Below are 24,393 nucleotides of genomic sequence, written 5' to 3'. Positions count from 1 at the left end.
CTGACTCAACACTGCACCTTCATGGAGGTGCTTGTTGAGTGTGCCAAACACTGGGCTTTCTGCCAGCAGTTCTGCTGTTTATCTGGAAACATATGGCCCATGCTCCAGAGAGTTAATTTCAACACTTGAAACACAAGCATCATCAGCTTCCCTCTGTTTGCTAACTTATCTGGCAAATAAAACTTCCAAGTGGCATTTACTGACTTGATCAAAAATCCATCACCAACTGACAGCCAACATGAGTACAAGGAAGGAAGAGGCCTGGAGGCCAGAACACGACTTACATTTCATGTCGCTGCTGACTTCTTTTTCAGAAACAGCCTTGTCACTGGTGGGCTCTGTAGTGGTCTCCTCATTGTAATCATCCACTTTGTAGCTATCATAATAGTAATCACGATCTTCCACCACATCCTCTTCTTCCTCCCCTTCGTCTTCCTCATCCTCATCTTCCTCCACAGCTGTTCCTGTGAAGTCTTCTACGCCTGCCTCTGTGGGGAACTCACTGAAGGGATAAAGTGAAGTCAGGGAGTTAAGGTAGAGCCAGCTCCTTTGCAGCCAGCCTTTGGCATAACAGAATAATGACTCCCTTTTCATCTGTTTTAGGACAACCAAAGATGATAAAATAAGTGTATTGATGGCTGATCAGCCCCAGCACTGAGACTCAACAGCCCAGCTATTACAGGCAGAGCTACTTCATGCTTCCAGCTCAGTGAGGGGCTCCAAATGTTTATTTAAGTTTCTTTTCAGTAAGATCAAACCTGCAATATCTGTGGGGAAATACCTATTGCAGCCATTGGTCTTTCTGACTGAGAATGGAAAGAAGGGGCTGTTCAACTGCTGTGAAAGGAGTACTGAAAAGTCACTCATCATCCTGCAAGGCGTGTTAATGCTCAGGATTCTCCTTAGGGAAATTCAGAAGCACAGAAATTCTCCTCTCAAACCCACCACCTATGTGAAACAGGTAACAGCAGCTTCACATACAGGGCTGCTAACCTGCGTGAGCACTAAGAACCTCACCTTTTGTAAGTGTCATAGTCTTCATCCTCATCTTCATCCTCTTCCTCTTTGGACAGAGCCTCATCCACAATTTTTGTCTGGGGACAACACACATACTCTGTTCCATGGAACTGGTCTACTCCACAGGGCAGCAGCATGCCATAACTGTGCAGGATCATCCCTTCTGTCAGACAGGCCTGAAAGAGGAGCCCACATGTGGCAGATGAGGATCACACCCTTGCTTTGGATAACGTTTGCCTAGCAGAGGTCCCAACGATGGGAGAACCAATAATCTAAACAATAACAATGTATGACCTGAACGTTTGAACACTGCAAGCAAATGGATTTGAAACCTGTAGCGTAAGCAAAAATCCCCAGAAAAGTCTCTGATCCAGAGCCATGCAGCACCTCCTGGTGTTAATGAACAACCCCCAGCCCCTCCCCTATCAACCACCCATTTGTCAGAGCCCTGCTAAGCTCTGCAGAAATAATCAGCTGCCAACTCAAGGGAGAGAGCACTTGGAAGAAAGGGAACTGCTGTTTGCTTTCCTGGGTTGGCCATTTCATTAAACTTTATCTATTAAACTTCACATGAGTAAGTGAGTAATTGCTCAACTGTGCTTTGTGTCAAGATTATTTTAACGTGCTGTAGATGAAAATCAATTGGATAATTCAGGAAAAAGCCCAATTCAAACTGTGCTTAGACATTATGTCTATACACTTCTCTTGAACTACGGAAATGTATTGTTTTGTGGCACTGCAGTCAAAAATGCAGTAAGAAAGGCTTTATTATGCAGATCAGAACTCTCTTCTGTTCTGCTTTGTAACAGCACAGATATGAAATGAGCCAAATATTTCTGGAGAACAAATCTGTTGAAAGCAAGTGATCTTTATATTTTCTGTACATAAAGTTTGTCCTCAATTAAAAAGCAATTCCTCTAGCACAGCTTCATTAAGACAGGTTTTTGCTCCCAGGAAATTAAAGAAATAGAAGCTTAATTGGTACATCCTTAACCTCTTATTTACTAACACTGTCACAATTAAATATTGTGTTACTCTTTCCACAAAATTTAAAACATGTATACTTAACTATGATTTTTGTTTTAATTACTCTCAGCTGAAATGGGTGCACAGAGAATTTGTAATATTTTTGCTAGGCAGATTTAAAAAAAACTCCAACCAACGTACATAGCAAACCACCCAAAGCCCCCACGGTCCAGATTTGTTCTGAGAAGATAATCCATCTCTTATGTAAAAGCTCACTAATCAGTCACAACATAACTCGCATTGCACTCCAAACCAAATCCCCAGCAGCAGCACCAACGTTAGTGGAAAATGTGCATGAAAAACCCCAAGCATCCTCTGACACTGCGACCATCCTCACCACGGGAGGAAGGACGAGGCACTGGTTTGTGTGATGCAGCCCGGGGATATGACTTCAATTCCCAGCTCCATCCCAGCCTATGATCTTGGGAAGCTGCTTAGGACAGTCTTGCATAACTCAACCAGCTACTGAGCTTTTTGGTGTCACTTGAGCACTTTTAAGCATTTTTTCATCGCTCTCCGCCTCGGGCCGCAGCCTGCAACACGGGAATGAGGGACCCCAGAGATGAACACCTTTACCCTCCATCTCTACAGCCATCCAAGTGCACGCACCCAGGGTAAACACTCTTGCCAAAGCATCTCAGTTACCTCTTTTGCTGCCGTGTGCCAGTGCTGATGGCTTTCACACACATCCATCCGCTCCTTGTGGAAGAACCTGCACTTCTCCGGGACCAGCAGCACGTCGCTCACAAACTCACCCACTAAAGAACAAGAGATGGCCACAAGGAGGTGAACACAAGGAGGCCCATCCATCCCATCACAAACATCCTATAGGGGACACCTGATGCTGCCTTTGTCTCCAAAGCACGCTCTAAGTGCCTTTAAGGTTAGTGCAGGCACATTCGTGGCACAGCTATCTGTGCTAAGGCAGGAAAAAACCACAGCCTTGGGATTCCCAAGAGAAATAGGGGGAACGGGCTGATGGCTGAGCACTGCACAAACCCTAAGGCTGAACTGAAGGCAACACACTGGCAATAAATTGCTGGAGCAATTTCATGCAAAGCTTCGAGAACATTGCATCTGCATACGGAAGCTTTCAAAGCACTTCATCATCAATCTCTGAATGAGCTGTATCATACCAAGGCTAGTTCAAGCTGCCTGCTGTTGTAATATCCTGAACATTTTTACATGCCACAAGTGTTATCTATGTTTTCAGTATCTGGGTATCTGATTAAGTCTTGTTTATTTTGTTTTTCAGGTTTCCAGATGGTGCAGCTCAGGATCAGCTGTGGCACATTCCCCAGCTCGGACAGCCTTACCCAAAACAGAGGATAGCAAAATAAATCCAAAAAAACAGAGTAAAACCAGACTCAGCAAACACTCTGCATTCCAGCATTTAGATAACCACGGCCTCACCAGTGCAATCAAGTTTTGGCACAGCTACAAGACCAGACTTTGCTTTTGAGAAGAAAGGGGACAAAGGTATCAGTTTGCCCTGCAGATTTTGCATCAGTTGAATTTAACTGTTCAACTTAAATATCCACCAACTCAGTTTAGCACCAACATGTTGCATCAGTATCAGACTCAGTCCAAACTCCTAACAAACATCAGCACTGCAGAGCAAAATATTACATTTTCTCAGAGCTGAGATTTTTCTTTGCAGATTTAAAATCCAACTCTGGTAATTTCTAAATAAGAGAACGCCCAGATACCCTAAAAAGGGTAAGAAAAGTTCATCAGTCCAAAGGCTGCAAAGCAGCACGCTCACACACCTGATGGGCAGCTTCCTCCTTTCAAACTGACTCAACTGTAAAGTCAAGAGGCCGTGGTTTTGGGGGCAGAAGACTCCAACTGATCAGAAATAACAAGCATTAATAAACAGCTGCCACAGAGCCTGTTTCTAATATAGGAATGAAAGACGTGGAAAGTTCTCTCATCTCAGGCTGTAAATGGAAAACCACTATGCATGGCACATTCATGGGACTCCTACTTCACTGATGACCGCTATTAATTAACAAAAAAATCCTCCTTTTAGAATGAGAGCAGCCAGCAGAGGTGTTCCCATGGCACCTGGCAGCTCAGCCAGCAGTTTGCCTTTTCACACCTCACCAGTTCAGCCCCACTTCCACCATCCTATTGTTACCTCTGTTTTACAGCTGGGTGCTGGTGCTAGGGGCCCTGCTCTCCCCTCTTCATCTTTGAAATACAAAAGAGCTTTCATTGGCAGGGGAGAGGCAGGAGAGGTTAAACACAGTAGGACAGCAAGATCCTATCTCAAGACTGTCAGCTCCTCAGTGCAGCAAGGGAAACACCAGCAGCAACAGGAGGAAAACGTGCTGTTGGACTACAGTAAAAACGCCCTGCATACCCCAGAGGTGCTCATCATCCATTTACAACAAGCGGTTTGCAAACTGATAAAGACCACAAAAATGTATTTTATGACTCGTAACTCAGATGTAAAAACCAAAGAGCTGACAGGCTGAGCCTCACAAGCCCACAGCACTGCAGCAGACGACACGTGTGACAGCCTTTAACAGACAGCTTCACACTTCTCCAATTTTAGGGTTGTGCCACACAATCAGGATAATTTCCAGCTGAAGAACACGCTTGGGAGAGGGTTATTTTTAAAACAGATGATTCCTTATGAACCCAGAGACCTTGATTTCATCCTTATTCCCACCAGCAGTACTCTGTCTGATCAGTCAGGTCTGGTTGCTTCTCCAACTGAGTTTCTACACCTACAAAGAGATGCATCTCTTTATGGGGATGTAACCACACCAAATTCAGTTTTTACTAATGCTCTGCAGGAGGTTTTGCGTACAGGAGAACAGTATCTACACAGACCTCTGGAATTTCCTCGTGTTTTCTTATACCAACCCACATGCTAACCTGACACACATGCAGTAATTAAGAAAACCAGTGCAGCAGTGTTGGTCACAGCCTACAGGTCAAAAGCTGCATGGTAAACAAGTGCTGCCTGATTGCAGTGGGTGGATGGACTCTGGAAAGTACAGTGAAATCCGTGACAGTTTATCTGATACCTTTCACAGTTCAAAACTGGGGATGAAGGATATAGCTGCAAGAAGCAGGGCCCTTTTGAATCAGCTAAGTTTAAACATAGGCAGTGAAACAGAATAGAGATCTCTTGCCAAGACTGAAGCAGGAAGCCTGAACAGGGAGAGTGTTTAAGTTTCCAAGGCAACAAAATATTAAAGCTCCACAAAAATAAGATCAGAGTATTAAATCCCAGTGTCTGTGATATTCAAATACAATAGCCTTCAGGTTTTTATGGCAGTTGCAGAGAGAATGGGGATTTCTTTTTCACGCCAGGCACCATTATTCCAGTGCAGCTGTTATCAAGCTGTTGATCTGCTGGAGAAAGGCAGAGTCCTATCTTGTGGAAATAAAACCATCTGAGTGGAAGTTGGATGTGGAAATGGCAACCTGATATGAGAGAAGCTTGATAAACGCAGATGTTCTCTCTCTAAGAAGCCAGGAGGCAATTCTTGACCCCCCTCCCACAAGAATGCAGGGAAGCACGTCGTGCACTCACCCAGGCACTTGTAGGGCACAACGATATGAGTGCGGTCCTTGCACTGCTTCTTCCCTCTCTTGCACCAGCTGTCAATACTGACAGGCTGATTGGCTTCCACAACATTTGTAATCTGAAGGTCTGGATACATCTGTTTAAAAAGAACCACAGATAAATTCATTTCCAGAAAGGACAAGGAATGCACAAAATGGCTCTCAGCCAAAAGAAGCAAGGCCAATTCTCTGAGCAAGAGTAACTTCAAATTTGTACACGGATACACATTCTCTCCTGGATCAAGCTCCCAACAGCTGAAGACATAAAAAAGCCCCCAGCTGTTTATCACGCAGGGCATCAGCAAGAGAACGTGTCACCACTTCTTTACACGTGACAGGAGAAAGCCAGGTTAGTGGCAAGAGCTGGGCACAGAGCTGAGGCCTCTGGCTTTGCACAGAGGTGGAGGAGGAGTATTTTTATCCCCTTCCATTTTGGCTGGTGCAGTGACAGTGTGATACCCTCCGGAAGAGGGCAAGCAGCAATAGTAAGGACTAATAACATCTTCAGACTGTCTCATCATTTCCCAAGCTAATATGCACCTAACTACTCAGGTTTCCTTATGCCTGCTCCATTTATAACCTATTAACACTTCTGCTCAAGTTCTCAAGTGCAGACACTGATTTATATTTAGGTTTCCGCTACGTGAACCACATGCAGCCCCTGTTACATCAGCCTTGTAAAACAGTATTAAAAGTTTTCCAGTCCAGACATAGTGTGCTCTATCACCTTCCCATTAAAAAAACATTCCTGGTGGTATTTTACATGCCTGTCACCTCCACAGAGTAATTAAAGACACTCTTCAAGGCCAGTATGCTGCAGTACCTGGAGCACACTGAAAGGAGATTAAGGCTTTACAGTCAAGTAGGAAGAACCTAAAAGTACAGCCAACGTTTTGATGAAATTATTTGGCTAATATTCTGGCTGATATGCATTTGTCACTGATAGCAACACAAATACATTCCAGCTGAAATAGGTGTCAGGCTCCCAGCTGATGGTCTAACTGGCCAAACCCTGAAAACAGTGATACCTCCGTGACCTGCAGACCGAGGGCCTTCTTGGGGCAGCGTGAGCTGATATCAACTAAAGCTAACTCCTAAATTCCACTGCAGTTCTGTGCTGATCTTCCATGGTAGCAACACAGCAGGGCTGTTCAGAGAAGTGAGACAGTCAAACACAACCCTCCTGCAGGGTTAGCTTGCTACTGACTGGTTAAATTCAAATCCAATTCCTTCGCAGCAGACAAGAGCCAGATCCCACAGCAATCCTCACCTCCTGGCAGTACTGCAGAATCTCTTCCTTCGTTCCAAAGCAGCTCTTGGTCCCAGAAGTGTCAGGTTCCCATTTCCCGGTCTGGATATTCACATGCATATTTAGCTTCCCACAGAACATGGCAATTTGAGGCTCTGCCACCGCAAACCCTGTCCCAGCATTGGCTGCCAGTGCCTGTGAAGACAAAGAAAAACAACGTAAGTTGATTGCTTTACCTGAAAGAAAGCAGAACAACTCAAAGCACGAGAAAGGCTCCAGCAAAGAACTCTCACTTCCATCAGCAAAGTCTTGCAATTACATTTTGTAGCCATATTCCTTGAAGCTGATGGTCTCCATGGTCTCCACTCCAGGTTTTCACCAGCAATGCATTTGTTTTTCCAAACTCTCTTTTTATTTTTGCAGCAACAGCTTCTTGAAACCAAAGGGTAATTCACACTTGAAGGTTGTGCCCACAAAAGCTAAAACAGATGTCTGAAGAACTTAAAGAGCCTCTCTCCATCCCCAGTATTTGGGGATAAATAATTAATCTCATTAACACCTGGCAGAAACTCCTTTCTGCAACTCTCTGTGTTGCTTCTGCTAATAAATTAATTGCTTCCCACTCCAGGATGATGGCTCAGAGATTCAAGCCGGGTGCTTGCCCAGAGATCTACAGACATCTGGGATACAGACACCTAGCTTGCCCAGCCCTCCAGGTAAGGATGGCTTCTGTTGATGCAGCTCCCCAGCCCTGCTCTCCCTTGCCCCACGCACTCCCAGGCTGCTGTCCTGCCAGGTTCTGCTGCCGTGCATCAGCAGACAAAAGCCTGACAACACAAAGGCACATCCGGGTCGAACTGCAGAGCGAGCACTGGAAACAAGGCCAGCTTCCCTTCCTGAAATCCTGCTGGCTGAACAAAAGAAAAACGAGATTAAACTAAACTGTAGAGCTGGGGTTTTTAGGAAGGGTTGGGAGTCGGCTGTCCTCTCCCTGCGTCACTAAAAACCAACCCTAAGAACAACAACAAAGCAACCCACCCGAAGAACTCCCAAATCAAAAGCTCTTCGAAGTGGTTTGGGGGGAGTGAAATCCATTTCAATTGCTTCAGATAAGCCAGATGAGAAACAGCAAGACAGCTCCAGAGCAGCGCTGCCCCAAGGCTCTGTTTTTCTGGCAGGCTGCGCTGCCCCAGGCCACCAATCCTGCCTTCCTGTTTAACCTTTCAAGCTCTCAAAAATGCATGTGTCTCTGCAGGCACTGCTCATTCCCTACCGCCTGCAGATCCCCACCAACTTCAATCGACACACATACGTTCACAGCAAGACAGAAATGATCAAGAGAGGAATTCAGCTGGTCAGCCCCAAGTGCAGCTCCTGCTTTCTACATACTAGGGGAAAAAAATGACTCCCTTCTAACCCCAGTGTTCCCCTGGCCCCAAATCATGGCTGGGCCTCAGGGCTAAGAGTGACCTGAGATACCCAGGCACAGTGCCAGGCTTTGGAAAAATGCCCCTCAAGTTTTAAGAACTATTCAACAGCACCTTTGAGAGAAGCATTCACACACAAGAAGTTTTATTTGCTCTGAAACCCTTTCACCCAGCAGACATCCATGAGAGCAAATCTGAGCAGAGATCACAAAGGAAAGAAGTACACAACTGTTCATATCAGATACCAGCACCCACATCCCATAGCAAAACACCTCCAACTTCCAACCACTGCTCACTTCTCTGTGCCAAACCTCACAGCCCAATGGCTGGCAGCCCTTTGCTGACACGTCGACAATGCACAGCACCAGTTCTGCCCAGAAGATCAGCATTAATGCAACTATTTTGCTATAAACAGCAAACTTGACATCTCAGAAGTCAAAAGCCCAGAAGTTACAACACACAGCAGGAACACACTGGAATCCCTTGCAAAAGAGAGGAGCAGTTTGTTGGCTTGCTTCTTGAGAGGCTTGGGAAGGCATGCTGCACATCTCCACCACTCACTGTCCTGGGGGGGGAAAGTTACACTGCAAAACCTTCACTTGTTCTCTGGTCTGTCAGCCTCCTGGAGCACACAGCCACCACCACAGATGGGTACAGCGCAAGAGAACGACACAAACGTTGTGCAAGAGCTGACCAACACCACATAGCAAAGCCTTGGCTCCTGCACTGCCTTCCTCACTGCCCCTCTGTGCCAAGAGGAAAAGGGAAGTGCAGAATGGTCCTTTACAAGCCCAAAAACACACACAAACTTTCCAAGAGGGCTTTTAAATCCCTCTAAAAACAAACACCTGGTGGGTACCAACATCCAGATACATTATAGGAAGCAATCCACGACAAAACTCTGTTTTGTTACATTATGACTACATTCAAGATTTGAGCTGAACTCTGAGAAGAGCAAAAAGAATGGCATCACAAACATGCACAGCACTGGCCCTGGTAAGAACAAGGCATGTTTTGAGCAGTTTGGACATTGCTAACACAGCCCATGCTTATGAAACTTGCTTTGAAGAAATGTACTCGCAAGTATACAGCAAAATAAGGTCAGTGAGTAAGCAGGAGAGGTGCAGCTCCCATCCAGGGGCAGAAACATCCACAGGTAATCCATTCACAGCTGCCTTCAGGAGCAAAACTCCTGTTCAAACACATACCGACCTCCTGAAGTCACCCACTGTTTACATTCTGCTGTTAGCTGCTGTTTAGTCCTGCTCTCTCTCCTGCCTGACACCTCACACTGTGGCAAAGGTACCATTCCTCCTCCAGGATTGCTCCAACAGTTTGCACATCAGTGGGTGCCGTTGCCGTGGCTACAGGAACATGCTAAACCCCAATTCGCAGCTGAACAAACGAGACTAATTACTTGCTTGATTTCATCACTTTCAATCAAATGGAAAAAGTCTGCTCTGGAATAGCGCAGTTGGGTGAGTTAATGAACTGTGATGTGCAGGAGCTGAATCTTTAACCCCAAGATAAGATCTGTGAGTAACGAGCTCCCATTTTTCACCAACCACATCACTTACTTAACTCGGCATTTTGATCTCATCATACCTGTAAGGACAGAACGCAGCACAAGGAATCCCAGTGGAGGCCACAGCTTTAACTTCACCACTCAACTGACAAACCTCACCTACGTGGGGCAAAGACCAAGGTTCCACTGCCCCACATTGGTATCAGTGTACCAAAAAGAACTGCTCAGGCTGAGCAGGCCCTGACTGCCTCTGAGCACAGCCCGCATCTCTGCTGCCTCCAGGCACACGTGGGGATTTCTCCTTCCATAGGACAGGCTGGTCTCTGGCAAAATTAAAAGAAAAGCTCAGGAATTGATGCACAGCCACAAACTGCAGCACTGGGGCCTGGTGAGTACTGCAGGAGAGCACACGGAGCAGAGCCCAGCTGGCCCAGGTCTCCGTGCACTGCTCAGCATTCAACCTCACACCCAAGGCATTCTAAACAGAATACTTAAGATTCCCTGTATCTGGATTAATAACTCCTGAACGCGAGCAGAGCTTTCCATTTGTGCTTCCAATGGTGCTCCAAGTTTGTTTTCCTTAACCTCTTCCTCCTGTTTTTATTCAGCAGATATAGGTGGCTTGAACCCAGCAAGGCTGATGAACGTCTGACACAGCAGGCAGTAAATCTACAGACCAGCAGCTCATCCTAGCTCTACTGCTTTATTTATTTATTTCAATTGCTGATAATTACAATAATGCACATGGGCAGGACTCCAGGACAGGAAGAATTATTGTCTGCAGGCAGATCTGGTGTGAGCTGATAATACCAGCCTGTGTTTGCCGTTGAATTTAGGAGGCAGAAATCTCAATCAAGCAGCCTACAGCTTCCTGTAAGTTGCTGAAGGGGAGGCATCTCATCTGCTCCTCCTTTATCAACTTTGGTGGTGCAGCAGCCAAAAACTGGGAAGCGATGCAGGAGCTGCACTGCTGGCTCAGTGCAGTTTATATTTAGATCTGCCCCATGCGTGGCCAATGTGCAGCCTTGAACGCTCAGAAATTCAGTGACAACATCCCGTGTCCTTTCAGATGTGCTGACAGCAGCCAGAGCGCTACAAACACCAACACGAAGCCAAAGCCCAGGGCATTACTGCTCCTGCACTCTGATCTGCCCCTCTCCAGTGAAAAGGGGCTTCCCACTACCTGTGGCTCACAGGCAGCCTCTCTGCCCTTGGAATGTGCACTAATTACACAGCAGATTATCTCCCAGCTCCTCCTCTAGTCTATCGTGCTCCACAAACCAAGCCTGCATGAGTCACAGGGCAGATAATCTACCTATCAGACATCTGCAATGGGAGACCGTGCGATGCAGACAGGGAGAGCAGCACTGCTGCACAGCTAGTCGTGGGGAACAGACTCAGCAAAGCCACAATCCAAGGCTTCCCGAGCTGCTTGTGTAACGTGCTTGCCTTCAGCATTCTCTTTTCTACCCCTAGAGAGGCAAAGTTCAGATCTACTCATTCAAAACATTTCCTGAACAAATGTTACTTTGAGCAGCCCCACTGACAGCCCCGAGCTTTCCTGACTTGCGTGTAACAGCTGGGACCAGAGCAGCTTGTCATGAGAGCAGCCCCAAAAGTCCGAGGTGGGGAGAAAAGACCAGCAGCACATCACCAGCAGTTCCATGCCAGCATGCACAGATGGGTGCCAAGACTGCTGGCCATGCTGCCCTGCTTCAGGGGCTTCACAGCATTGGGGCTATTTAGTGCAGAGCCCTCCTAAGTCACATCACAGCACACACAGACCAAACCTGTTTATTGAGAGGCTAAACGAAGGCACAAAGTCAAGTGACCTGCCTAAGGTCACGCATGAGAGGCTCAGCCTGGACTAATCCTCAGCCCCCGACGCTCCAATCTGTGCCACCACGCTGCCCTGCACAGCAAGACTAATTACTGCTTTCCCACTTGAGTTATTCGGGCATCGGAACCATACGGAGTCAAGATGCCTTGCTATCTTGCCCTTAAGGGAAAACTGCAGTACAAGATAATGTTTTCACGTGCACTAAAAATCCAGTCAGGGAAAAGCCACTGGGAAACACAGCACGTGGCTGAAAGCAGAACCGTGTATTTATGGCTGCCAGCAGCACAATGCAATGTGAGGAGCAGCACTCAGACATGCTACTTCCTAAGTAACTTTTCCACACAGTTCAATAATGAATCCTTTCCATCTCGAGGCACTTTATCTACATAATAGCTGGGGAATACAACCACTGCAGTAACCAGGATACAGAGATTCCATAATACACAGGAAAGTACAGTTACAAAAACCTTTCACCACTTCCAATTTGTTTGAAGGAAAAGCAACTAGCTCCTAGACCAAACCTCATCCCAAATCATGTGCGTACTCTCGCTCCCTCGTCTTCCTAGTGGGCAGAAATGGAAGAACGGAGACAGAGAAGAATTTATTATCACCAGGCAAAAGAACCTGAGCACTTAAAAGTGCTGATCCAAAGCGATTCAGCATTCCAGAGATATATTTAAAAGAATCTGTACAGATGTTGTGTTAGAGAGCTGTGAAGCTCACCACGACAAGCTGTGGGGGGGTGGATGCTGCAGAAATGTGGTTTCTCTGCCTGACCACACGTCTCACCGCCCCGATGTCACCGATAAGATAAAAAGGCTGCACAGATTGTGGTCTGATCTGCACCACCACGATCCAAAAAGCAGGCAGGAAACAGAAGAGCGTATTTCAACCGAGCATCAAGAATGTGAAGTGGCAAGGAGAAATACCTGGAAAAAAACACGTGAGATAAAGGGAAAATAAGTGGAAAGTCTGCAGTGCAGGCATGCTTTGCTTTCAGCCACTCCTGAGCTCGAGTTCAGCTCCCCTGAAGGATGTTGCTCTGTATCACCACTTGGCTGTTTATGTGCATGGACTGCAATGGTTTGGAAGCATGATAGAATACCCTGAAGTCCTGCACTTGGGCAACACACAAACCTCCTGTAGCACACGGGCAGAGCTCCACAGGCACTGCTCAAAGCACGCTGCAGCACTCCATGCTGTAACTCAGATCTTCTGGAAAACACCTGAGCTGGTAATTCTGACACACAAACAGCACAGACCAAACTTCTCCACGGGAAGGGGAAACCAGGAGGTTTTTACACGATTTTGGCATTCCAGACTGTGCTAATGACCATCCTCTGAAAACAGGAAAGCCTCTGCTCCAACACAACGTTGCTCCCATTCTGCCAAGCAGCTGCTGATCCAGGCTCCACAGAGTTCAGTTTGCAGTTAAGCTGCTTGTTAGGAAGAGATCCTACCACTGATGGGTTGGGGGGGAGCAAAAAAAACCAAAAAAAGTGAAAGAATTAGCTCAGAAAAACCCATCTCCAGTTCCCACAGAAAAACAGCCCTTCAGTTTTTGTGACTGCAGCTATTTTGGATCCCAGCAAACAGCAACCAAACCAAGGAGAAGCTGCCAGCTTCCCTCCACCAATGCTGGCAACTGGACGTGCACAAACAAGTGGTTTTAAAGAAACCTATAAATAAATAAAGGCAAGTGCTGAACGACTGCAGGAAGGCGGCCTGGAGCAACACCCGAACCGCATGAGTCAGATGGGCAAAGTTTATTTGCTTCTTTCTAAGTTCATCACCCAACAGCCAAACATTTCTATGAAGCATCCCAGCACAAAAAGCAGGACTCAGCCTGATCTCACCACCTCCTTCCTTCTTTCAAAGGCTGGTACAGAAGGTGAACCCTTCCACCCCAAGGCTCACCCACTGAGATTCAGCATCTACCAGAAGAGAGAGGTCCAAGAGCAGAGCCTGAGCACCCCTCGAGTTTTGCCAGCAGTGGGGTCACACAAAGCCACGAAAGGACTTTGGAACACTTTAATGGATTCCCATCTTTTACTCTTTAAAAGCAATCCTGACTAATTCAGGAGCATTTTATTTCTGAGGCATTAATTTATCAGCTGGGGTTTAACAGTCACCACGTCATATCGTAGCTAAATCAGCATATGGAAACTCTAATGGATGTATTAAACAGCTCCTTTAAGAGGAGTGATAGGCCTCTACTTAGACTAACTGCTTAATGCTATTAGAAAATTAAGGAGTAATTTATAGCACAGACTAAAGCTGGACCGGATCCCCTTTATTGATTTTGCTGATCCAGAAAGTAAAACTAGTTTGACAGAAGCCAGCACAGAACATCAGGGACATCAAGGCTGCAGTCCTGTGAGAGTTCAGCAATGCTGCACATTGCACAAGCCTGCCCAAATTGCCTGTGCTAAGATTCACAGCTACAGGAGCTATCGAGGTCTATCAGTTTGCACAGCACTGCACTGAGACAGAACAGAAGAAAACAAAACACTGCTGTTAGCAACTTCCTCCTGGTTTCAGGGAGGAGCAACACATGGTACACAGAAACCCCAATTCCTACAAGCTTCCTTAAGCATTTTCTGCCAATTCTGAAGGTAGGTGTTACAGAACAGTTCTTTCCTATTTCCAGCCAACTTGGTGTGAAATAAGTGAGCTGGGCAGCAGGCATGGCAATGTTCTGTGGCTGCACGTTCTGCTGCTCAGCCCCCAGACAGCTCTTAAGGAGCATGAATGACACTGCAGCGAGGACTTCAAAGCACAAAAGCATTACAACAAACCACAAGCTTTATTACCAACCTGGGAGCAAAACCTGCCCGTTCTGCAGCAGCAGGGGAATTCGCCCTTTGGAAAAGAACCAGCAGAACAGTTTTGGACAATCTAGCTACACCTTCAGGAACAAGAGGCAATATACACCTACCCAGCAGCACAGCATAAATGCTCAGCTGTCACAGGTTTTACTTTCTTTCGCTGTACAAAGCAGATATGGACTGCAGTGGAAATGCTGACTTCACACATAAACCCCACCACTACAGAGGGACGGGAGGGAAGATCGATGGCAGTATTGATGTAACAGGCCATTCACCATTTTCCTAGCCATGGGCTGAGTAGCTCCAATAGTTTTCTCAAAGTCAAAGGCTGAGAACACTGCACAAAGTTCTCACGCCAGGGAGTGGCAGTTTGCTTTTCATTAGCTGACTCCAGACGCGGCCCAGCAAGATTTGTAATGCAGACACAAAGCTGCAGACAGCAGCCTCACCAAAACCTGGCACATCTCTGCAATGGATTAGTCCTATGGAACGTGTTCAGGTGCCTCACATCATAAGAAATCAGCACTTGAGAAGGAGCCATGCTGAAATTACAGCTTGGTGATGTAATAGCACCAGAGAGCCAGGAATGTCTCATTCTAATACCCTTATTTTGGATGGATATATATAAAAAAACTTTGAGGGCCTCAACGTGCTCCTAAGCAGCCTAAGGCTCAGCTGTCTTTGAGGCTGCCTCTCCATGCATCTCCAGCTAACCCAGCAGTGCAGGATGAGTTTGGCAGGAGCTGGGGATGCCAGGGATACTCAGAAGGTTGTGAGAATCCTGCACTGAGCACTTCTGGCTTTGACTGAAAATACACAATAGATTAGGAGGAGGAAAGAGGGCAAGAAAAAAAAAAATCTCATGTGTCAAGGCTGCAAAGCAACCATAAAACCTGGGCAGCAACGATGGATGGACTAACTAACCAGCTGCGTGATTCCATTGGAGGTCAGCTGAACTTTGACAGTTCTACCTCCAAACAAAAGGGACAGGACTATTAGTCCAGAGTAGCAGGAATACAAAGAACAGTTCTCTTCATGGGGACCACTCTTCATCCCTGAGGGCACTTCTCATCACTGCAGGACCAACCCACTACTAAGCAACCTCCCACCAAGTGCACAACTTCAAGTCTCAATCAGGAGGGCAGGGGTTTCATAGGGACCCCAACTACCCATCCACACATGCCAGAGAAAGAGAGAGCAAGAAGGTGTTTGTACAGACACCAACAGGCTGTGTTTCAGCACCAGGCTCATATTCCAGCTATTTGGAACCTGAAATTCAGCTGAAGATGTCCCCATCCTGATGCATTCCACCAGACTGTACCACTCAGGGATGCTCAGAATGCATCTTCCTTTATATTGTGCTTCATATACTCCATGGTGTATTTGGCAGCTCCACTGCTAAAGAGCACCATCTTACATGTGATGTACATACATACACAGATGTTACACAGATGCTGCTCAGAGATGCATCTGAAGAGAGATTCTAAACCAGAGAAGTAATTCCAAACTAAATATTACAAAACACACAATTCTCTGCTTTATAGATCTAGAGTATTCAGAGTTATCTGTTGTAAAGGGTCAAAATTGACCAACCTCCTATTATGGCACAAGGAAATGAAGAGTCTGTATAACTGGCAACGCATCTCAAAGTTAGCATCACAGCAATAGCTGCTGGAAGTGCAGCTACAGACAGCTGTGAACATTAAACTCCCCTTAGGTGGTTACCTTTGCTGCCAGCTGTAGCTAAATCTTGGTTATGCTCTCAGTTCTACAACCAAGATAGATTTAATAATCACAGGCTATTGAATATAACAACAGAACAGCATGAATAAAGCCATCAACCACTTAGACAATAAGGAATAACAATTCAACTTGTTGCAAAAATCTTTTAAGGACGGTGACAGGGAACACAAGAAGTCAAACCAAACCCGAGGCCAAACAGGCAAAGGAAATCATGCTGTGGCTGCTTCTGCCTGAGGCAAAAGGCCCACCGGCCTCTGCAGGCAGCGCTGCCCACTTCTCCTCCTCCGCTCTATGGATGAAGTTCCCAGCCCCACGGTTTGGGGATGTCTGCATACACCTGACTAACAAGGCACTGGCCCTTTCAGAGCTGTAATACACTTGAAATACATCAGCAGGAATCACAAAAGGGCTACAGTGATCCATTCTGGTCTGTGCCCCACAATGAAAGAGGGAATTAACGTGCTACAGATGCCCTGTGGAAAACCTCCCATGTGGTTACACTTTGAACAGTGTTCTTCCCCTCGCACTAATTCTCACTGTGGAGCAAGGTCCAAAAGCTTGCTTAATACAACTGAGCACAACAAATCCATCCCAACCCAGGAATTCCAGCCTAGACTTCAAAACGCTTTTTGCTGGTATTGCAGGTTTGACAGTTAGGCAAATCCAAACGGAGATTTCTGGGTGTCTTAGCAACCCTGCTCCACTAGGAATCCAGCTCTTCCCTTCAGTCTTCTTCAGAGGCACAGTGCTGAGCAAAGGATCCTGAGCAAAGGGAGGGGAGAGATGGCAGAGGGATTGCAAGGGGATCAGCTGGCTGAGGGTTATCCCTTTGTCTCCTAACCTAAGAAATGAAGACATTCTGAAGCAAGTCACAAGAATTGAAAATGAAGGAATACATTATCCAAAACACGATGCATCAAAGCAGTGTAAGTAATCCACGTCAGATGCTGTGATTGAGCGTGACAAAGACATGTTGAACACGCATAGGATAACAGCACGAGCCCATAGCTGGAAGGTGGGAGACCTAAAGCAACCACAGGCTGTGATGCAGAGCACAAAGCCAGCTGCAGAAAGCGCAGGGACAGGGCAGCAAAACACTACACTGCAACAAGGCTGTGCTCTGGCAGGCCATTCATCTCCTGCCTTTGTTGGGAAATTGCTTCCGAGAAAGCGGCTGCTGCCCTGAACAGAATAGCCACACAGTGCCCAGCTTTGTTGCACAGCAAGCACTGATGCAATGGGAACAAGCCAGTGTTTATGAGGAGCAGCGGAGGGGGCAGCGGGTACAAAGCTTCTGATGGTGCTCTTCAAGCCAAGCTTCATGTTTCAAAACCCCAAACTTCTTTTGGTTGGCCTGCAAGAAAACACCTTCCCCACTGCTTGATGCTTCCCGTTCTGGGGCTATGAAGCCATCCTGAAGGACTCCGGAAGTTATTTGAAACCCTGCATCTCCACTACTTAGAGGCACTCATCTTATTCCAAGAGCCCAAGTGGGAGCTGCAAGAATCCTGCCCCACTGCAGAGCAGCAGCTGCTTTCCATGTCACCTTGTGCCCTCAACCACCTGTCTCCCTTCCTCCCAGCACACATAACACTGAACGAAACCACAAGCCCTGCCATACAGCCAGCACTGCAGAGCTCACCTCTGGCCAAGGCTGCTATGCTGGCTAAAGTGCACTGCTTGGATCTCAACGCTTTTCCATTCTTTTGGGCTCCTAAATGCACACCTGATCTCGCTGCGTCAAACGATCCAGACATCAAATTCAATTTCTTCAGCGAGAGCTTTGATAAATTATGCAGAGAAAGAGTCACGTTCAAATGCCAATACGCTCGCTGGGAACTCAAAGCCCAGGTTTGAACCAACGTTTTGCATTTAATCTTTTGAGAGGAATACTTAGCAGATTAAAGCAAATCTGCCCCTCTCTATTTCAGGCCACAGTTACTGTAAGACGACCAGGGTAAGAAGTCAGCACCCAACACACAGCATTAGTGACTGAGTGTAGTTCACACCCATTGCTCTAGGACCACTTCTGTCAAGTTATGAGTCCCAGCACGAATGGGAAATGATTAAACACTGATAAAATAGGAAAACTGCTAAGACCCAGCAATGTGCCACACCAAATCCAAAACCACACAGGGAATTTGGCGATTAAAAGCTTTATGCTGCAGGCCACCATACGTCTAAGCAGAGCCCAGCGTCTGTTGTGAATATGCACTCCAAATCCACTTGAAATCTAACATGAGTGCATGATGCTTATTGTAACAGATGGCACGGGCAACATTTTTCTTTTTGTTGCTGTCACTTCACACTACGCAATGACATCATAATTAATGGGATTCACCAATCCCAAATCCAAAACAATAGGGATGAGTCTTTTGGCAGGGAGCTGGGGGCTAACAATAATGTAAAAGCCTTTAAAGAATAGCCCAAAGACTAAAAAAGCAAATGCTTGGCTTTTCATTTAAGCACCTCAGTTTCCAAGTTAACAGAGGGCAACTCCCCAAAAATCCCAAGTCATTCACCCAGCCTCCTGTGCCCCTGCAAGGACAGCAGCAGCAGATGATTTCTGAGCTGGTATCCCTGTCTATCACAGTGCTTCAAGGCAGCGAAGCTGCGTGAGGAAAGACAAGCCTGCATAGAGATAACAGAACAACTTTCCCCAATGCAAGAATGAAAAGCCCACTGGCCAGCAGCTCCCAGCACACGCTCAAGAAATGCCATCTCAGCAGCGAACATTTGCTGGTTGCAAAAGCAGACCTAAATGAGAAAGGGCACTTCCAAGGTTAAGCACTACTTTTACTTCAACACATCTGCTAAGGCTGGTTGTCAGCTTGCTTGATGTGATCGGCAAGAAGACAGCAGTAAGATGATAATTAGCAACTCTTAAATGGAAACTTCCCTAAGCAGCAATCTTCTGTGACAGCCAGGAGGAACCACGGCCCGGCTGTGCGTGCATCTCCCTCCACGTCCTTGACCTGAATCAGGCCATACTTCTGACTGCTGTAATTTTGTTAGAGAGCTTACCGTATGAAATTACCTAAATGCATCCCTGACACAGAGCCAAACCTGGAATCCCAGCACGGTTCTCTCCCCCAGCACAGCTCCTCCTACTTGATGAGTCACGCTGCAAAGATGCACTGTGCCCAGCCTGCATGGCACACAGCTCCTCCAAACCGCCCAGCAAAGGACCATCATCCAAAGCTCCATCATCTCTGCTGTTATTTATTTTCGCATCACATTTAAACGACGCAGGCAATTTTTAAGCTCTTTGCATTCGGCGACTTGAAAAAACTCAAAGTCATCATTTCATAACGATTTTCAGTTAGTCTGGAAACGCAGCAAGGCCATCCAAGCCAAACTGTTATTGATTCTGTCTCCTCAGTAAAGCCCTCCAAAGCTTCACAGAACAGCCCCCACGAAGCAGAGGGTGGCCAGCATGCTGCAAGGTTAATCTCCATAGAAGGGCAGCCCAGCCCCCAGCACGGCCCTGTGCAGTGCCACCAAAATAAGGAGAGCATTCTCCCTGCTGGCAGCACAAAGCAGTCCTGTAACACTGGGCAGTCAGCAGCTCAGCAGCACGTGCCTGTGGTCACCTGGCTGTGCAAAGCCAGGCTGTGCTCTGCTGCTGGTGAAATTGGTTTGCCATCCTCTGCAGATTAGGATTTCCATCGTTTGTCTCAAGTCAGAGGTTTTGTAAATGCAGATGAAGTTAATGTGAGACTGCAGAGCAAGCAGCAGAGCCACAGAACAGTCAGCTGCACTTCTGCCTTCTCTTTTCTATGGGATTGTTCAGGAATTTGGACAGGAATATACACTCGTCCCAGCTGAGAGGACTGCAAGTCTATTGCCAAATAAAAGAATTGCTATCCACATGCAAGATCTCAACGAGGATTTGGTCATTTACCTCTGCAGGAGCTCATAAACAACGAGAGCAACAAAATAAGAACCAAAAGCAATTTTTCCTGAGATCCCAAACCCTCCAGCACCCACAGCCTGCAGTTGGCCTCAGCCCAGTGCTCCCAGTACAGAGCCATCAGATCTCCTAATGAGGCAAACTGAGTGAGGGTGCCATTCTGGATGAAGCAAAGAGGAGCCCCCAGCTTATCCTATTTGTTAAGTAAATAGATACATGGAAGAGTCACTCAAAGACTTTGCACAATGCTGTCTCTCTCACAGACCTGAGATTTAATGGCACATACAGCAAAGCATTGGAAATGGAAATTCAGAAGTGGAAAGACAAAATGCACACAGGCAACGTGCCTGGAAGGCTCCACTCAGAGTAAAAAGCAGTGATAGGAAATGGTACTATGAGTCCACCTCACTTTTTGAGAGAAAAAAAACAACATCACAAGTTCAGGTACAGTTCTGAAGCAGAAGCCTCACCCAAATGGTTTATGGCCGTGGTGAGTATTGAAGTACTCCAATTAAGAGCCAACATCGTCTTAAATTAACAATGGTCCAGCGGTGCTGACTGCATGAATTAAATAAAAACAAATAACGACAGCACTGTTTTACTGCACATAAGCAGCACGAGAGCAAACAGCTGAAGGACGACATCAACTTCCACAAGCTCACAAGAAGTGTGAGATGCCAAAGAGCACAAACATGAAGGCTGCCTTGTCCCAGTATGAAAGGCTGGGGAGAGCACACACCTTATGTTTCCAACTGGAGAACAAGGTTATGGTTTAAGCACAGTTGTAGAAGCAGATGCTGCAGTCAAAATAACTTATGTTTACAAGATTGAGTCTTCATGCCTCTCAAATATACATGCAAAGGGAAAAAAGGCAACATTTTTACCAGCAACATCAAGAGAGAAGCACCACCCATACAGAACAGACCCCAAATTGCTTCTTCCTGCACTGCATGGCACTGGAGAAAGTGAAACGTGCAGCAATAAAGCCCAAACACAGTCAAAGCCACCCGGACAATGGATTTTGAATAGCCCTCGTGTTGCAATGGGCGTTCTTCACAAAAGAAGTCTAGCCCGAGGTTGAGAGATATTAATGCCTCATTAGCATTTAAGGTCACTGACACAACACCTCACAGCTGAGGCTCAGGAGAGCTGCAGCAGAGCACAGAGCTCACCTCCATGGAGCAGCCCAAGGCAGCGCAGAGCATCCCACAGCAGCAGGTGTCCATCACTGCCTCCTTACACACATCTCTGCTTCAGAGGAGGTTTTGTGGAGGCTGAGATGAGGCTCTGCAAACAGCTGCTTTGATAGCAAAGCATTTATCCTAATGCTTCCTGGGAAGTGAAGCTTTGGGAACTGAGTGCAACGCAAAGGCCGTGCTCAGGACTGGAATTTTCCTGAGCTGTTTCTCCTCAGGACTGGAACACAGAAGTGGAAATTTCCCCTAGGTGGAGTTCTTTGTTCAATGCAGCAGGCAATTACAAGTCCCTAAGGTCTGCAGAAATGGCACAAGGCTGATATTTTCGTTAGTGAGAATTTAAGCACACCACACAAAAACAACAGCAACACAAAAGGCACAACCCTGATGCAAGTCAGCACGTTGTTTTCTTTACCCCAAACCTCCATTACCTGAAACGGTAACAGATGCATTCAGGATAGCTTAGGAAGAGGACCAGTAAAACCAAAGGCTATTAAAAAGAAAACCAAAAGCAGCATCAAGTCTGCATTGCCTCAGATTCGATTACACACAAAGGTCAAGCGATAAAAAAGAAACTTTCCATCCCTGAAGGCCCTGGGGACAGAGCACAAGCAGTTTATCATAGGAACAGAGATCAAATTAGAATGGATTCATTTTCTTTCTTTCAGTTGGCATCTGCACCCCATTTGAAGTTCTCTCAGATTTCACAAGCAGAATGCAGGAGCCCCCAGTTCAGACACGAGCCCAGGACACAAAGACAACAGCCCCACTGGGCAGAGCATCGTCTCTGTGCTCCTACATCCCAGCCCGTCTGCAAGGAGGCTGTCAGAGGTTATCTGAAAGGAGGGCTGACACCAGCCAGGAGCCCTGGGGAATGCCCTACTCAAAGGCTCAGATGCCAGTAATAAATAAATAAATATGCCTGCCACTCCTCTTCCTCCATGCAGGGGAGAAAGAAAAACAAATTGTAGTCGATAAGCGGATTAACGGGTGTTCCGGGGACAGGGACTGCTAGCTAAGATAATCAAGCAAAAGAAAATCCACCTAATGGGACATTGCCAATTCCACTGAACTGATAAATGCAGCCGCTACTATGCGTTTTCCTTCACTCTGGAATGCTTTCAAATGTCCTCTTTATAAAAAAATCTATCCCCTTTTTTTCATTACATTACCTGCTATCCGCCAGTAAAGGCGATAAAAAAAAACAGCCACCATTTCACTTCCTCAGCTCTGCATCCAGCTACGATTCCAGAGCAAATCTGGCAGCAAGGAAGACCTGCAGTCCCCCACTGACAAGGCAATGGTGGAGAATACAGCAAAAAAAAAAAAAAAAAAAAAAAAAGAAAAAAAAAAGAAGTAAAATGTGACAACTGACATTTTGTGCCAGCAGATGAAGGAGGCTGTCACGCCTTCAGGATGCAGATGGTGCTGCGGGAATGGCCGAGCAGATTGCACACCGAGCAGCAGGGTGCACCGTGTAACCCCTGATCCGTGGCTCAGGAGCAAAGCCTCAGCCTGCGGCAGGGCGAGCCTGGGACGAGCAGCGAGGCAGGACTGGGTCCAGGTTAACCCTCTTCCATCAGGTCAGCACCGCTGCACTGATGGCGCCGTCCCAGGGCGCTCAGGGCTGCCAAAGCCTCTGCTGACCCCACGACGGGTGGGTGAACGCTGAGCTCTGCTTCTTCAGCCCCAGCACAACAGTCTGCGGGCCACATCTGCTCCCACAGGAGGACGCTGGCTTTTCGTAACACAAATCCACGGGCACGGCGGCTTCCAGAACGCGTGTTGAATGTGACAGAGGAAGCGACCTACAGCCGGAGGAGCTTCTCAACAGGTGCACGAGATCGGATGGACGCAGCCACCGCCCAAACCGCCCCCCCGGGGGACCCCGAGTGACCTCGGCGGCCAGCCCTGCCGGAAGCATCCTCAGCACCGGCCCGTCCCGATCAAACCAGCGTTACGCGGATTTAACGCAACGACACGGAGGAGACGGAGCGCTGCGCCTCCATAAGCGGGCAAAGCCACGGGCAGGCGGCACGCAACGCAACCTCAGAAGCTCGGCTTCCTGCGGCAGAGCTGGGAGCGCTCCGGCCCCAGCCCGGCCCGGTCGAACTGCGCACCCAGCTGCGGTCCGCCCGGCTCCGTGCGCAGCGAACTGCGGGGCTTCCCTCCCCCGCCGTGTCAGCGCCTCAACCGCACGTTGCGGCGACTTCCACGGACGAAGCCGGAATTTCCCTCCTCTCCTTATCTCCGCACGCACGCATACGTGAAAGCCGTACCCACACGCAGGCGAACTGCAGCGATTTACTCATTTCTGCGCTAATCGGGCACCGCTCCGCCGCCCGAAGCACCGCTCGCAGCCGCAGCCAGGCGCTCCGGGCAGCGGCCGCGCCCAGGGCCCGCCGAGCCCCGCTGCCAAGGCAGCCCCGCAGCGCCCTGCAGATCCGCTGTTAGACGGCGAAGGATCCCCCGTGGCACCGCCCCGCGGATCCGAGCCGGACCGGGGGAGCCTCGGCCAAAGGCAGCCTCCGGGCTCCGCCAGGCGATTCCCGGCCCCCAACGGCCGGCCGCGCGGCTCTCGGGACTCCGCTCGCACCCACCTCGATGTATCCGGCCAGCGTGACGGCGGGGCCGGCCAGCCCCAGCAGGAGCAGGAGGGGGAAGCGCCGCGCCGCGCCCATCGCTGCCGACACCGCCGCCGCCCAAGCGCTACTGCGGCCCCCGCGCCCCCTGCGCGGCGCGATGGGAGCCGCCTCGCCAAGCCCCGCCCCGCGGCCAATAGGAGCGCGGCGGAGGTGGAGCTCCGGGGAATGAGGGAGATTGGGCGAGAGCCACGCCTGCCTCGCCGCACTCGGCCAATGGGAGGAGGAGCCGTCGCGGCGGAGGTCCCGCCCACGGGGGCGCGTTCCCCCAGACCCTGAGGGAAATGGCGGCCGCGGGTTGAGGTGTCCGGGCGGCTCTTCGTGTGTGGAAAAGGGCCGCGCGGGGCTGCGCGGACAACGGGCGCTTGAAGCTGTTGTTTTGCTCCCACCGGCGTGGTCAGGCTG

General features: G+C 48.0%; 1 protein-coding gene across 5 annotated transcripts in view; it reads right to left on the bottom strand.

The window, feature by feature from the left end:
* APLP2 (amyloid beta precursor like protein 2) overlaps nucleotides 1–24,088 on the bottom strand; it is a 39,376-nt gene extending 15,288 nt beyond the window's left edge. For all 5 annotated transcript variants that reach the window (XM_052697092.1, XM_052697093.1, XM_052697094.1 and 2 more), the window contains exons 1-6: nucleotides 23,947–24,088; nucleotides 6,896–7,069; nucleotides 5,594–5,723; nucleotides 2,689–2,801; nucleotides 1,018–1,193; nucleotides 285–502 (exon numbers count right to left, since the gene is read on the bottom strand). In XM_052697092.1, coding sequence (XP_052553052.1) covers nucleotides 285–502; nucleotides 1,018–1,193; nucleotides 2,689–2,801; nucleotides 5,594–5,723; nucleotides 6,896–7,069; nucleotides 23,947–24,027 — 892 coding nt within the window. In that variant the 5' untranslated portion in view covers nucleotides 24,028–24,088. The remainder of the gene's footprint in view (nucleotides 1–284; nucleotides 503–1,017; nucleotides 1,194–2,688; nucleotides 2,802–5,593; nucleotides 5,724–6,895; nucleotides 7,070–23,946) is intronic.
* Nucleotides 24,089–24,393: the final 305 nt, after the last annotated feature.

Source organism: Tympanuchus pallidicinctus, unplaced genomic scaffold, assembly GCF_026119805.1.
Source record: "Tympanuchus pallidicinctus isolate F22 unplaced genomic scaffold, pur_lepc_1.0 scaffold30, whole genome shotgun sequence".
In the NCBI taxonomy this organism is placed as follows: domain Eukaryota; kingdom Metazoa; phylum Chordata; class Aves; order Galliformes; family Phasianidae; genus Tympanuchus; species Tympanuchus pallidicinctus.
The sequence above is the reverse complement of the archived record's forward strand: the minus strand, read 5'-3'. Positions and strand labels throughout refer to the sequence as shown.